This window comes from Harpegnathos saltator, unplaced genomic scaffold (assembly GCF_003227715.2).
Source record: "Harpegnathos saltator strain DR-91 unplaced genomic scaffold, Hsal_v8.6 scaffold87, whole genome shotgun sequence".
Taxonomy (NCBI): Eukaryota; Metazoa; Arthropoda; class Insecta; order Hymenoptera; family Formicidae; genus Harpegnathos; species Harpegnathos saltator.
The window spans coordinates 625,947-639,901 of NW_020230714.1; the positions used below are offsets into that span (position 1 = coordinate 625,947).

Consider the following 13,955-nt stretch of genomic DNA (forward strand, 5'->3'; position numbering starts at 1 on the left):
ACAATTAAAGAGAACTGACTCATTATTAACAATAATAAACATAGTGCGTGATTCATACATAACCCATCCTACCCTAGTTCTCACCTAACCTAACCTAAGCTTAGGAGCACACACGATGAAAGCTTCAAATATAAATACAACGTGACGTTTAGGCATATGCTGGGTCGTTCTCGAGGATTAATTTTGCTGTAAGTCTGAAAAAATGACTGAACATTCCGAGTCCGTAGTAGTTATCAAAGCGAAACCTATTCGCAAAGTTTTCAAGGCTCCCGTGAGAGCTAGCAAAATTCCTCAAGAACTGCTGAACGATCCTTTGCTAAACTCTGCCATAGCAGCTTTACCGTCGAATTATAATTTCGAAATACACAAGACAATATGGAGAATCAAGGAGATAAAGGCGAAAAGAGTGGCACTCCAAATGCCAGAAGGTCTTTTGATGTATGCTACAACAATAGCTGACATTATTGAACACTTTACCGAAGCAGACACTGTTATAATGGCTGATGTTACTTATGGTGAGCATAGACAAGTAGTTAAACATTCCAATTACAATTCGATATACTTTCCATACCCATATCCACTTTATATACTTGACAATACTGTTAATATTTACTGTTAATATTATTATCAGGAGCTTGCTGCGTGGATGATTACACAGCACGAGCGTTAGATGCAGATTTTCTGGTTCATTATGGGCACTCCTGTCTCATACCTGTGGATCAGACCGCCGGTATCAAGGTGCTTTATGTATTTGTCAACATAAAAATCGACATCTCGCATTGCGTGGAGTGTCTAAAAGTTACCCTGCCAATCACCACAAAGTTAGCAATGGTCAGTACGATACAATTCGCCACCATGTTACAAGCAGCAGCGTCAGAGCTGAGAAGAGGAGGATATGAAGTCTCAGTGCCACAGAGCAAGCCGCTCAGTCCTGGAGAAGTACAATACATTCTTCTATATGTTTAAGGAACGAGGGTCGCTTTGTGGTAAAATCGTTTCTCCTAAAAGATACTAGGTTGCACAGCGCCGCAGGTCCGCTGCGCCGACGCGGTGGTCTACATAGGTGACGGTCGTTTCCACCTGGAAGCCGCCATGATCGCTAACCCGAAGCTCAGGGCGTTTAAATACGATCCGTACGCGAAGAAGTTAACCGAGGAGTTCTACGATCACGAGAGAATGTTGAACACCAGGCACGAGGCGATACAACGCGCCGCGGAGACCGGCAAATATGGCTTAGTGCTCAGCACTCTCGGTCGACAGGGCAGCCCGACCGTGCTGAAGACCCTGCAGAACAGAATCGAGGCGTTGGGGAAGGAAAATGTCGTGATACTGTTGTCGGAGATCTTCCCGGACAAAATTAAACTCTTCGAAGGCATCGACGCTTTCATACAGGTACAACTTGCATCAGATCGCTAAAAAAGAAGAGAGGAATTGCTTGATCGATTCAGCATCATTTAATATGCAAAATTCTGAGGATCTTTTCTCTCTCTCTCTCTCTCTCTCTCTCTCTCCCTCTCCTCTCTCGATATTATACAAGATATATTTGTATCGATACTGTTCAAGATTGCGTGTCCTCGACTGAGCATCGACTGGGGTGTCGCGTTCGAGAAGCCCTTTCTCACGCCCTACGAAGGAGCGGTCGCCCTCAGGATGGCGAATTTCGACAAGGAGCGGCCATACCCGATGGACTTCTACGCCACGGTCAGCCTCGGCCCTTGGACCGTCAATCACAAGGAGTCCGAGCTGAAGACACCCGATGCGTGTTGCGGCAAATGTAAAACGGACAAATAAAGAAGCCGATTGTCTCTGAAATCTACCCTGCCTCGATGACTACCGTTGACCGTGTCAGACCAAAGTCTCTCCCGCGCGCAATTCCCCCCGGACGGGGCGGTTCGCGAGAAAAATCGCCTTTCGCGAATCTCTCGTCGACGTAACGTTCGGGCTTGAGAAAGTGCATCGAAGCGTTATTCATATTACGACCCCCGTCATCTCCAAGTCGTTGGTGGTAAAACGATAATGGGGAGATAGAAGGGTCCGCGTGGGCGAATTACGTCATACGCCCACCTGTAGCCTGCTCGCAAATCTAGGGGGGTTGGAAGCTGCATATAACGGGTGTGCGGAGCGACAGCGCCGCGTCTCTCGTTGCTTTCATCCGTTCCACGTCGCGAGGAACGAGTCTCGAGAACGGGAAGGGTTGCAGAGGCGCGAGTTCGAGTCGCCCGACACGGAGCGACATGAGCTCTCGTGGGACACTTGGACGGGAGCCTGCGAGAGCTCGTCGGCGGACACACGGTGGGCAGACTGAAGGGACACGGGGTATATGAGGAAATAACGAGGGTGGAAGGCGGCGCCGGCCGCACCCCGGCGTCGCGACGTCAGTCGTCGTTCCAGCGTGGCTCAACAAGTACACGCGGCGCCGGGCGACGGATTCAAATTTCGGGAAACCGGGATACGCGGCTTTGTCGTGCGCCGAGAAATGCGTTGAACCGCGCGACCGAGCGGAGTGCCGATCGCGAGCGAGGGAATCGCGCGAGTCCTTTTTCTCTTTCTTATCATTCCCGGCGATTAATCAACAAGTATCCGCTGTGAAGATCGGTGAGAAGCCGAGATATCGCGGAGAATAACAAGCGAGATACGTCGCTTTCGAGTCTAAATTCGAAAGAAGACTTTTCTTTTCTCTCTCTCTCTCTCTCTCTCTCTCTCTCTCTCTCTCACACACACTCTCTCTCTCTCTCCTCTCTCTCTCTCTCTCTCAATCGGAGAATACAGATCTCCGGGTGTTTCGATTGTTCCTTCACCCGGAGGAAGGGACGCACGATGCGATCCAAGGTGACGAGCGAGAACACTTGGGAGACTAAGTGGGCCACGGAATCGTCGCAGAGCGGCAAAGGCGTGCGACACGCCGCCAAGAGAACGGGAACGTCAGGACTGAGGCTGTCGAGGTCCGCGCGGGGAAACACGGCGCGGGAGAGATCCCTCAGAAGGCTGGAGAGCAATAAACGGGAGCGCATGAGGATGCACAGTTTGAACGATGCTTTTCAGGTATGTAGAGGAGGTATGATTTATATTGTATACTCTACACGTCGGTAAGAGCCGGTCGCATGATCCGCAAGCAAGATTGTCTGTATCTTCTTTCTTCCAGTCATTGCGCGAGGTGATCCCGCATGTCACCAAAGGCAGACGACTGTCGAAAATCGAGACGCTGACGTTGGCGAAGAATTACATAGTGGCCCTGACGGACGTGATATGTGCCATAAGAAGCGAGGAGCAGCCGGAGGACCAGCAGACGAGCGTGCACGAGGCTCAGGCTTCCTCGGACGGCGAGCGATTGGAGCCGAGTGTCGTTCGCGTCAACATCGCCAGCAGATCGTGCGGCTCGGAGACTCAGAACTTCTATCAGAGTGATCATTCGCGGTGGGAGGACGATCTTAACAATTGCACGGGCCTTTGAAAAGTCCAAACGTTTTATTATTAGAGCACGATTCGGCGAATTGAGATCTCTTCCACGAGCGGCGTTTTCACCTGTCTTCCTCTCTTAGTCGCGCATGCCTTTTTGTTCGGCAAAGCTGTCTTTTGACGCGCCTGTATGAGCCTTAGCGTTACTAATAACCCGACTGACGTGTAGTGACTTAAGAGGATCTTCAATGTGTGCCAAAGAAACCTAGCGAGTGTAAAAGAAAAGAAAACGGAAAGTGATATATACGCGTACGGATGCTGATTAATACTAATACATTTATAAGATTTTATTTCGTATACGACGCTGTTAGTTTCCATAATAATGCGAGATGCAAAGAGGAGAAGAAGAGTATATATATATAATTTCGAGAAGTATAGTTTACAGAAGCACAAATGTTTTGTATTTACGCGCGAAGAAAGTTCGAGAGTTGCGTGGCGGATTTTCGTGCAACGTTAATTCCATGAACGAAACTATAAGATTTTATTAATTCGCCATTTTCTGGGCCTGTGTACACCTTGCCATTGAGGTTCACAAGAGCAAACGGGCTATATAAATATAACTATAATAAATAAAATATATTTACTATATAAATATATAGATACAATATATTATAATATATATATTCGCGCGTGCGCGCGCACGCGACACAATAAATTTAATTATATATTTGAGAAGTCTTCGAGTTTTTCGTCGATGCTCTTTGCCCCCTGCGTGAAAGTCACGCAGACTAAAATCGTATTTTCCAGCGCTCCATTGCACGAAATAAGTCTCTTGCATGATAAGTAATTGTTTCAACACGTTACCTTATATACAATTATACAAATGCACAGATACACAAACGATATCAGCCACTGCCGAATGAGATGGGCTGCGTCGTCAGGTCTTGCAAATTGACTAGCACCGCTGTTTTCGTTTCCGAGAATTTGGGTACGCATACTAGCCGCACCATTTGCCCTTCGTCACCTGCACACATTCACGATGCGTCAAATCTGTTCAAAGCTCAGCGATCAGTAAATGGAGTTGAGGAAGTTCTCACCTTCTACCAATCTCGAGTCGTATGTATTCATGTTTCCGGCAAAATATATATCCGGGCATTCCGTCATGACGAACGGGTCGTTCTTGAAGAACGGGTGAACCGGCAACGTGTTCGGGCCGGTTGGAGCGTAATGCCTCCAAGTCAAAGTACGCTCCATCCAATCCAACGGGCATACTTCATCCGATTTGGCCACCTTCAAGATGTCTGCGATCGGCTCGCCACAGGAACCAGCTACGACACGACCGCCGATATCGCCGATCCAGGGATTAGTCACCCCGTGCATGCTCTTGAACCTGCGTTCAACATCTGCCTGTTGTATTAAACAAAAGAACCTCGACGAATGCTACGGTGCTCGACGACGATGGTGTCTGCGCTACCTGGCCGATTTCTGCAGAGTACACGGATGAAACGGTTGCTGGGGCATACTGTAGTAGGAGGTCGGGTCGAACTGCCCCGGCATCAGCACGACGTAACAGCAATGGAGGATACTGGCGAGGAAAGAGTCCAGCTTCTGCATCGCCATTAGATCTTCCTTAATCTTACGTTGATCCTGCATTTTAGTCTCATAATAGCCTTTGTAGTTGTATATTTTGGCAGAACTTCGAATGCTGTTCCCTAAACAATTGAAAAGTTCACTTTAATAAGTTTTACATCGCTACTGATTCTGCAAAATATAGATGACTCTCACCAGCAATAATGACTTTAGTGACTATTGCTTCTTCTTTCTGCGCATTTGTGCATCCTGCCATTCCAGTTACCCATTCTAAAAGCAGGTCCAAACTAAGGTCATCTGTATTATTCACCAGATCCAAGCCAGAGACCAACAGAATTTTGCCACCCTCTGTCAAGGAGCCATTTGATGTACAGGGTTTTGAGCAATATCCTGGGAAACACCAGTCCTCTACCTAAAAGCAGTTTAGCAAGTTGAACTTTTGTTTGCAGATAAAATGCAATAATTATAGGTAAAGGATGAACTTTCTTTTTAACTTGCTATTAGTAGTACATATTTTTGCATAAAGAATATGAAAATGACAATTAAAATTGTTGTCTCAATTGTATATAATCATTATATAACTAATATGATTTTTTTCTGAAATTTTCTGAGATGAGACAACTTGTATATAGCTATTCTACTTAATATACATTAATATAACATTAATATATAATAATATAATAATATAAATATATACCCAGAAAGCTCCAGTTTCTGTTTCATGTCCAAATACCGCACATACAACTCCTGTGATGATTTCTTGCATATCCATGTGATTTCCCATTAGTCTAACACGTGATGTTTCATCCTCCAGGAATATTTTGATATAGTTGGATGTGTAATTCTGACTTGTCTGCATTCCCTGCTGTGGCTCATTGTTGATGTCACGTAATAACGAAAGTTTTAACTTTTCCTTTAGATCGTCTTTACATAGCACTCCTATCAAAATGTAAGATTTTTCCTTATCTTCCACAACCAGATGCGAGATCTCCACGTGTGAATAGCCCACTATACATAAACAAGATATAATATAAATAGTTTCTGCTAAATTAAGAAAAAGTTGTAATATAATAAATATGACTCACCCCATTTCAATTTCGCTTTGCGCAATGTGTCTTCTCTCAAATCGTTCAGCCTCGCTGTATATATATTGAGAGAATTGTTATCGTATCTTCTGTCGAGCAGTTTGAATCTGCCAAAGTCATTGAAGGAAACAACTTTCCGCTTGTATTCGTCGCACTCCATCATTATTTCAAATTCGCGGAGACTAATTCGTCTCTGAAATTTCTCAAAGTCAATAGTTTCATCATTTGAATAATTTGATAAACAGTCATTGCGCTAAAAAGAACTGAAAGTCGACGGATGGAAATCGATCATGTTCGATTCCTTTTGATTTTTATCCCTCGTTGGTAAATAGAGATCGAGAAAAATTCGTCATGCTATTAAAAATCAGCTAAAAATAAAATATCTATTTGGTGGTTACAGAGAGTAACCTGAGAGCGGCCAATACGACATTTTCTGCGACACCGACTTTCCGCACTGGGAAAGGACGCCATCTGCATCCATTCTGAGAGAACTACGATAGTACATCCACTTTCAGGTCTCGGTGGTAAAATCTGCATATGGTGGAAGTCCATGCTACATCCACTTTCAGGCGGTTTATGTCCGTGCTGCAATGACAGTTGTCATCTCTATGCCAGACTATGCCCGGTGGTCTAAAAAGAGCGGGAGAGGGGGGAGGAGCAGAAAAAATAAAAGTACGTATTAAATGTTAAATCTTCGAATATATATTGCCGTATCAAAGTCTCTTCTATAATAAACAATTTGACATGTATGGAGACGCATGATGTATCGTTGTCCGCGTCCCGTTCACTTCGTCTTGTTTTTTAATTCAGCATCCCGTCCGCTCCGGACATTCGCTCGTGGCACTGACAGTGGCCGTCGGTGAGCATTCGATCCGCTCGGAGGAGCACGTGTTATTCACGTAATTAACGTGACGAGACTCCGATTATAAATATTCCGCGAGTCGACGAAATATTTGAACTTTTAAAAAAAGTATCAAAGAAAATCACGTTAATGTTGTCATGGGTAAAATCTCACCCCGGTATATATTTTCTTATTTTCGAAATAAAAAAAGCCAAACGAATGCAATTAAATGTTATTTATCATCATTGAATATTAAATGAAAAGTAGAAGAGTTATTGTCCGCAGCGGATAATCTCCCTGTATAAAATGTCGAACTGAAACATATTAAAAAGTATTGACATTTTGAATACGTCTGAATTCTGCTTTTTGATCCGAAGAAAGGGAAAATAAAAAGTATTAGTTCCCATTAAATTTCACCGCGCTAAATGCGGCAGTAAGATGGCAGTAGTGAATGTTTCGCATTAACAAGGATTCAATTCGTTTCAAATATGCCTTGTATTCAATCGCAATCGATAATTTTTAAATGCGAACTTTCGTATTGAAAAATATTCACTTCTTCTCCTAATCGTTTTCGGATTCAGAGGCATACAAGATTTTCACGTTCTATTCCCCGTCGCATTAAAAAGTATTCACCCGCGATCCAATCTGAGAGCAGAATTCGCGACAAAATCTCGTGAATATGAAACAATACTTTTAAATACGACATTTTATACAGGACTAATATTTAATAAGAGCGCGACTAAATTCGCATAGGATGAAATTCCATTCTTTAACGCTACTATGACCTTCAATTATTCTCTGAAAACGGCGTCACAACAACTTACACTCTGTACAATTAGTTGCTAACACATTTTCTAATCGTACACATTCCTCTTTAATTAACATAAAGCTAACAAATGTCCGATGCTTCGACAGAGTAATTTTCTTTATTTTCAGTAATCAATAAATAGAGTGCATCAATGTCGCGTACAGTTGAAAGGCCTCCTCGCATTCCCCTCGTCGTTCCGAAACCTTCGAGAAAACAAGAGACGCTCAAAGGCAAGTCTCTCTTGCTTCAACCGCCACCGAGGCCCGCAATGTTTGCATCGCACCGATTGTGTTGATCGGCTCGCGAGCGACGATACTTTTTGCCCTTCGTATTATAATACTCGCGCACCTCGTGTATTCGACCTCATTCCATCAGCAGCAGCCGTGCGCGACGCTCTCGTCACTTCCGTCTCGTGTAATTAAAAGAAATATATCTCGTCGGTCCTCGAGATACTCAATCGACATCGCGTCGGCATCTCATTTATTAACTGCACGGTCGAATCGCGAATATCAGCATTAGAAGCGTGAGCGAGTGAAATCCGAAGGACTTCAGCAGTCGAGAAGCAGAATGCCGGCAGTGATACGTCACGTTTCCAGGTATGTGGAATCATTTATTACGCGGGAGGTCTCCGATAACGAGAGCGTACGTTTGACGAATTTTCCGGGAATAAGAAGTCGGAATTTCGCACTCGGCACTCACAATCCGTCATCATCCGACTAGTAATCATCACTTTATGAATTTGCAATTACTCTCGTCAATCTCTGTCTGTCTATCTATTTATTGCGTTGTTGTATACAAAAGATATTGATCCAGACAGAGACGGATAACGGTCCATGGACGTGGATCTCGAATTCATCATGTTCTCAATCACACATTCTGAATCATTCCCAATTCCTGTGTGAGAATATTGGTCTTGTGTAGAATATTCAATGTCATATCGCTTCTTAGACTGCGACCTTTTTTGTTTTCGGTCAGCGCTTCTTTCAAGTTTGTTTACTCTTGTTACGGGATCTGAATTTAAATGTCCATCCGTAAAAGAATATTTTCGAGAACACACAACTGTTGTCTCCGCTTCTTATTGTCATTTTCTTTCGTCAGCTCTTTCAAAAGCTCCTATCTAGACATTCAATGTCAATAAAGAAAAAAAATCGTAGCGAATATTCTCCACTCATCCCGACCAACCATTTTTTTTCTACCGCAGCTTACCAACCAAGAACGCTAAATTTTTGTTCCAGACGTTGCGGGAAGCAAGTCCGGCGGACGCGGATGCCGCACCGGAGGATCCGGTTCGGGCAGAGCAGGGTCGGCCGGAAGGTAAAGTTTACAAGTTTCCTACACATCTGTGTTCAACTCTTTACGATATTTGCCTTTGTAACTTGTTCCCCACCAGCTCTCTTGAAAGCTTCAAGTCCCATTTAAATTTTCAATTTTGGAACAAAAATATAAAGATAAAAATTCCGTATCAAAATATATCCGTATTTTCGATTGGTCCCGATAAAAGATATTCTCTCTCTACCGCAGGTTATCAACCGGGAAAATTATTTTTCTGTTTCAGTTGTTGCGGAAAGCAACAGCAATCCGGTGGACGCGGATGCTGCACCGGAGGATCCGGTTCGGGCGAAGCAGAGTCGGCTTGAAGGTAAGTTTACAAGTTTACTATAGTCCTCTGTTTGACCCTTAGCGATCTAGAGCTGGGATATAATTTCCGGCTCGACTTGAATTACGATCGCAGAGGGTAAACTACTCTTTTACTCGCCCGCACTCGTTGGTCAAATCTGATGAGCAAATGTGAATTTTTTGTTACAGAGTTGAAGCGGAACGTGGCCGGCTCTGACTGCAAGTCGTTTCGGTGAGTTAAAATGAAAAGAGAAACAAAATTCTGCATGACGGATGTGGGACTAAAAAATATCGTTCGAGTCAATGCGAATTGCAAATAGATACTTGCATGTGTGTATTTGTGACGTTGAATAAAATACATTGCTCGAAACAATCAGGGGATTACTTGATCGATAGCCTGCATTACATACAAGATTTAAAATACTGAATGATTCTCTTTTGATGTTCAGTCATCTGAATAAGAGAATATTCATATGTACAAACGCGACACCGACATCAGCTGCTTCATTTTTATTTTTCAAGCGGGCCGCAGAATTACTTAACGATTTAATTATTTGACAATATTCAATTGTCCGTATAAAATATATTCATACTTAAATGCCGATATCGTTAGCTACTTTTCTTTTATTTGCAAAACAGGCTGTAGAATTATTTGGCAATATTGTCCATTCATCACAATCCCTATTGTCTCGAGTAGCGTATAATGCGCGTAGAAATTGCGCCAGCGCACGCCGAGCTTGAGGTATTCTCGCTCGCGTGCCTTTGAATATCGCGATCGCAGTTGTCAATATACGCGTTTTTACTCGCATTGCTAACAAAGAAAACTTAAATTCTCATTTCGCCAAAGTATCGCGAACGTAAGCTTCGTCATGACAGAGCTATAATGCGTGAAAACTTTGCCCCGCTCCTCTCTCTTTGCGCTCCCTAAGGGGGACCGGTTTCTGATTGTCTAATCTTTCCTCGCGTGCATTCGCGTCGCGAATATTTCACTCGTAGATATCGATAATCCCACATTTTCGCGACTTTTCAGACGCAATCGCAAAAAGCACCGTAAAAATCCGTTGGACGAGTCAATAAATTTTCAAACGGTTCTTACTCCTCCCCGATCGAGTTTATAGAGTCCGTTTCGCAGCGCGCAAAAAGTTTCCACCGATGGCGAGTAAAACGTTCGTTAATTGATGTAAATATCGCCGTTCTAATACGGCGTATCGACCGCGTCGCGGAAGTGTGATGAAAGTGTAGCGATCACCGTGGGACGAGCTGCAAGATGGATGTTGTCTCCATGCGCGACATGGAGAGCGGCAGCGGACATGGGCGGACATTGGTGGATCTGGTTGGATGCAACAGGACATCATCAATATCATCATTGGTGAGTGTCTGACTCAAAGCTCGCAGAAAGAACTTTTATTATTACTTTATTATTACTTTTATTATTACATTGTGCATGCCGCAAATTTGCATTGACTCTTGTAACGAAAAATATATTCCATGAATTATTGTCCTATATTATTGCCATATATTGTTGCCACATATTGTTGCCATATATTGTTGCCATAAATTGTTGCCATATATTGTTGCCGTATATTATTACCATACATTATTCCCATATATTGCCATGTATTCTCGCCATATATTATGGCCACTTGAAATCGCGCGAGCAATCAAGAAAACTGAATTTATCGGTAATCGCAAAGGCGCGGCAGACGTCACAAATGGATGTTAGCAGCCGGTCCCAGGGTTGACCAATAACAATACTGTTGCTGCAATTTAACTTTAAACAACAGAGGCCTCAGATCATAAGAAACTTTTTATCGCGGACTAACCTTTCGAACGGAATGTTCCCGAGAAGCGCTCTTGAGATAAATGGAAGTTATAAGCGAACCTCATCGATAGCATACTTAACCTTCGATAACTCCTAAAGGTCTCAAGATACAGGAACGCTCTATTGCAATATAGATATATCAACCCTACTTTGACCATAAAGCTCGACTTTCAATTCACAGTAGAAACGGAGATATTCACATCACAAGTTAAACATTTTAACTTATTATATCTCCTAAACGGTACAAGATACAGGAACGCGCTCTTGCCACAATGTAGTCCTATACCAACCCTAAGCTTACCATAAATTTCCACACTCAATTTCCAGTAGAAGCGGAGATATCAAAGGTAAAAGTTGGAAAACTTAAAGCTCCGATATCTCCTAAACGGCTAGAGATACAGGCCTGTTTCTTGCACAAAATGTAGTGCTCTAAAAACCATACATTTCACCAATAATTAAGACACTCAACTCCCAGTAGATGCGGAGATATCAACGAAAAAAGTTGGAAAAATTTAACCTTCGATATCTCATAAACGGTTAGAGATACAGGCCTGGTTCTGGCACCAAATTAAAGTGCTCTCAAAACCCTACATTTTGCCGTAAGTGACGACTCTCTACTCCCAGTAGAAGCGAAGATATCAACGGAGAAAGCTTGGAAAACTTTAACCTTCGATATCTCCTAAACGGTTAGAGATACAGGCCTGGTTCTGGCACCAAATTAAAGTCCTCTCAAAACCCTACATTTTGCCGTAAGTGACGACTCTCTACTCCCAGTAGAAGCGGAGATATCAACGGAGAAAGCTTGGAAAACTTTAACCTTCGATATCTCCTAAACGGTTAGAGATACAGGCCTGGTTCTGGCACCAAATTAAAGTCCTCTCAAAACCCTACATTTTGCCGTAAGTGACGACTCTCTACTCCCAGTAGAAGCGGAGATATCAAACGAGAAAGCTTGGAAAACTTTAACTTCGATATCTCCTAAACGGTTAGAGATACAGGCTTCGGACAGGTACCAAATTAAAGCCCTTTCAAAACCCTACATTTTGGACTACATGGACGACTCTCTACTCCCAGTAGAAGCGGAGATATCGACGGATGAAAGGCTGGATTCGCGGAGAAATTGGAAATTAAACCTTCGATATCTCCTAAACGGTTAGAGATACAGGCTTCGGACAGGTACCAAATTAAAGCCCTTTCAAAACCCTACATTTTGGACTACATGGACGACTCTCTACTCCCAGTAGAAGCGGAGATATCGACGGATGAAGGCTGGATATCGACGGAGAAAGGTTGGAAAACTTTAAACCTTCGATATCTCCTAAACGGTTAGAGATACAGGCTTCGGACAGGTACCAAATTAAAGCCCTTTCAAAACCCTACATTTTTGGACTACATGGACGACTCTCTACTCCCCAGTAGAAGCGGAGATATCGACGGATGAAGGCTGGATATCGACGGAGAAAAACTTTAACCTTCGATATCTCCTAAACGGTTAGAGATACAGGCTTCGGACAGGTACCAAATTAAAGCCCTTTCAAAACCCTACATTTTGGACTACATGGACGACTCTCTACTCCCAGTAGAAGCGGAGATATCGACGGAGAAAGGTTGGAAAACTTTAAACCTTCGATATCTCCTAAACGGTTAGAGATACAGGCTTCGGACAGGTACCAAATTAAAGCCTTTCAAAACCTACATTTTGGACTACATGGACGACTCTCTACTCCCAGTAGAAGCGGAGATATCGACGGATGAAGGCTGGATATCGACGGAGAAAGGTTGGAAAACTTTAACCTTCGATATCTCCTAAACGGTTAGAGATACAGGCTTCGGACAGGTACCAAATTAAAGCCCTTTCAAAACCCTACATTTTGGACTACATGGACGACTCTCTACTCCCAGTAGAAGCGGAGATATCGACGGATGAAGGCTGGATATCGACGGAAAGGAAAGTTGGAAACTTTAAACCGTCAGGTATCTCCGCTTCTACTGGGAGTAGAGAGTCGTCCATGTAGTCCAAAATGTAGGGTTTTGAAAGGCTTTAATTCGTGTACCTGTCCGAAGCCTGTATCTCTAACCGTTTAGGAGATATCGAAGGTTAAAGGTTTTCCAACCTTTTTCCTCGATATCCAGCCTTCATCCGTCGATATCTCCGCTTCTACTGGGAGATAGAAGCGTCGTCCATGTGTCCACAAAATGTAGGTTTTGAAAGGGCTTAATTTGTACCTGTCGAAGCCTGTATCTCTAATCGTAGGAGATATCGAATCAGTTAAAGTTTCCAAACGCTTCTCACGACGATATCTCCGCTTCTACTGGGAGTAGAGAGTCGTCCATGTAGTCCAAAATGTAGGGTTTTGAAAGGGCTTTAATTTGGTACCTGTCCGAAGCCTGTATCTCTGTATCTCTAACCGTTAGGAGAATGACCGAAGGTAAAAGTTTCAACCTCTCCCGTCAGATGTAATAGTTTTCCAAGCCCTTCTCCGTCGATATCTCCGCTTCTTACTGGGAGTAGAGAGTCGTCCATGTAGTCCAAAATGTACGGTTTTGAACAAGGGCTTTAATTTGTACCTTGTCCGAGCCAATTATCTCTAACCGTTTAGGAGATATCGAAGGTTAAAGTTTTCCAACCTTCTCCCGCGAATATCCAGCCTTCATCCGTCGATATCTCAACGTTCTATCTGGGAGAGTGAGAGTCGTCCATGTAGCCAAAATGTAGTGGTTTGAACGGGCTTAATCTTCGTACCTGTCCGAAGCCTGTATCTCTAACCGTTTAGGAGATATCGAAAGTTTAAAGTT

General features: G+C 43.4%; 3 protein-coding genes across 3 annotated transcripts; 2 read left to right on the forward strand and 1 right to left on the reverse strand.

Moving 5' to 3' along the window:
- The first annotated feature begins 1 nt into the window (after position 1).
- Positions 2 to 1,812, forward strand: Dph1 (diphthamide biosynthesis 1). The gene is made up of 4 exons (XM_011155828.3): positions 2 to 515; positions 632 to 939; positions 1,009 to 1,392; positions 1,564 to 1,812. Exons 1-4 carry the CDS (start codon positions 203 to 205, stop codon positions 1,789 to 1,791), a joined length of 1,233 nt encoding a protein of 410 aa, XP_011154130.1. The 5' UTR covers positions 2 to 202; the 3' UTR covers positions 1,792 to 1,812.
- Positions 1,813 to 2,817: 1,005 nt separating this feature from the next.
- Positions 2,818 to 4,036, forward strand: LOC105191984 (class A basic helix-loop-helix protein 15). Its single transcript, XM_011155827.3, has 2 exons — positions 2,818 to 3,042; positions 3,143 to 4,036. The coding sequence occupies exons 1-2, from the start codon at positions 2,818 to 2,820 to the stop codon at positions 3,449 to 3,451; spliced, it is 534 nt and encodes a 177-aa protein (XP_011154129.1). The 3' UTR covers positions 3,452 to 4,036.
- An 82-nt stretch (positions 4,037 to 4,118) lies between these two features.
- LOC105191983 (DNA polymerase delta small subunit) lies at positions 4,119 to 6,448 on the reverse strand. The gene is made up of 6 exons (XM_011155824.3): positions 6,072 to 6,448; positions 5,684 to 5,994; positions 5,182 to 5,398; positions 4,871 to 5,108; positions 4,494 to 4,786; positions 4,119 to 4,420 (listed from the first exon to the last, which is right to left on the reverse strand). The coding sequence occupies exons 1-6, from the start codon at positions 6,232 to 6,234 to the stop codon at positions 4,302 to 4,304; spliced, it is 1,341 nt and encodes a 446-aa protein (XP_011154126.1). The 5' UTR covers positions 6,235 to 6,448; the 3' UTR covers positions 4,119 to 4,301.
- Positions 6,449 to 13,955: the final 7,507 nt, after the last annotated feature.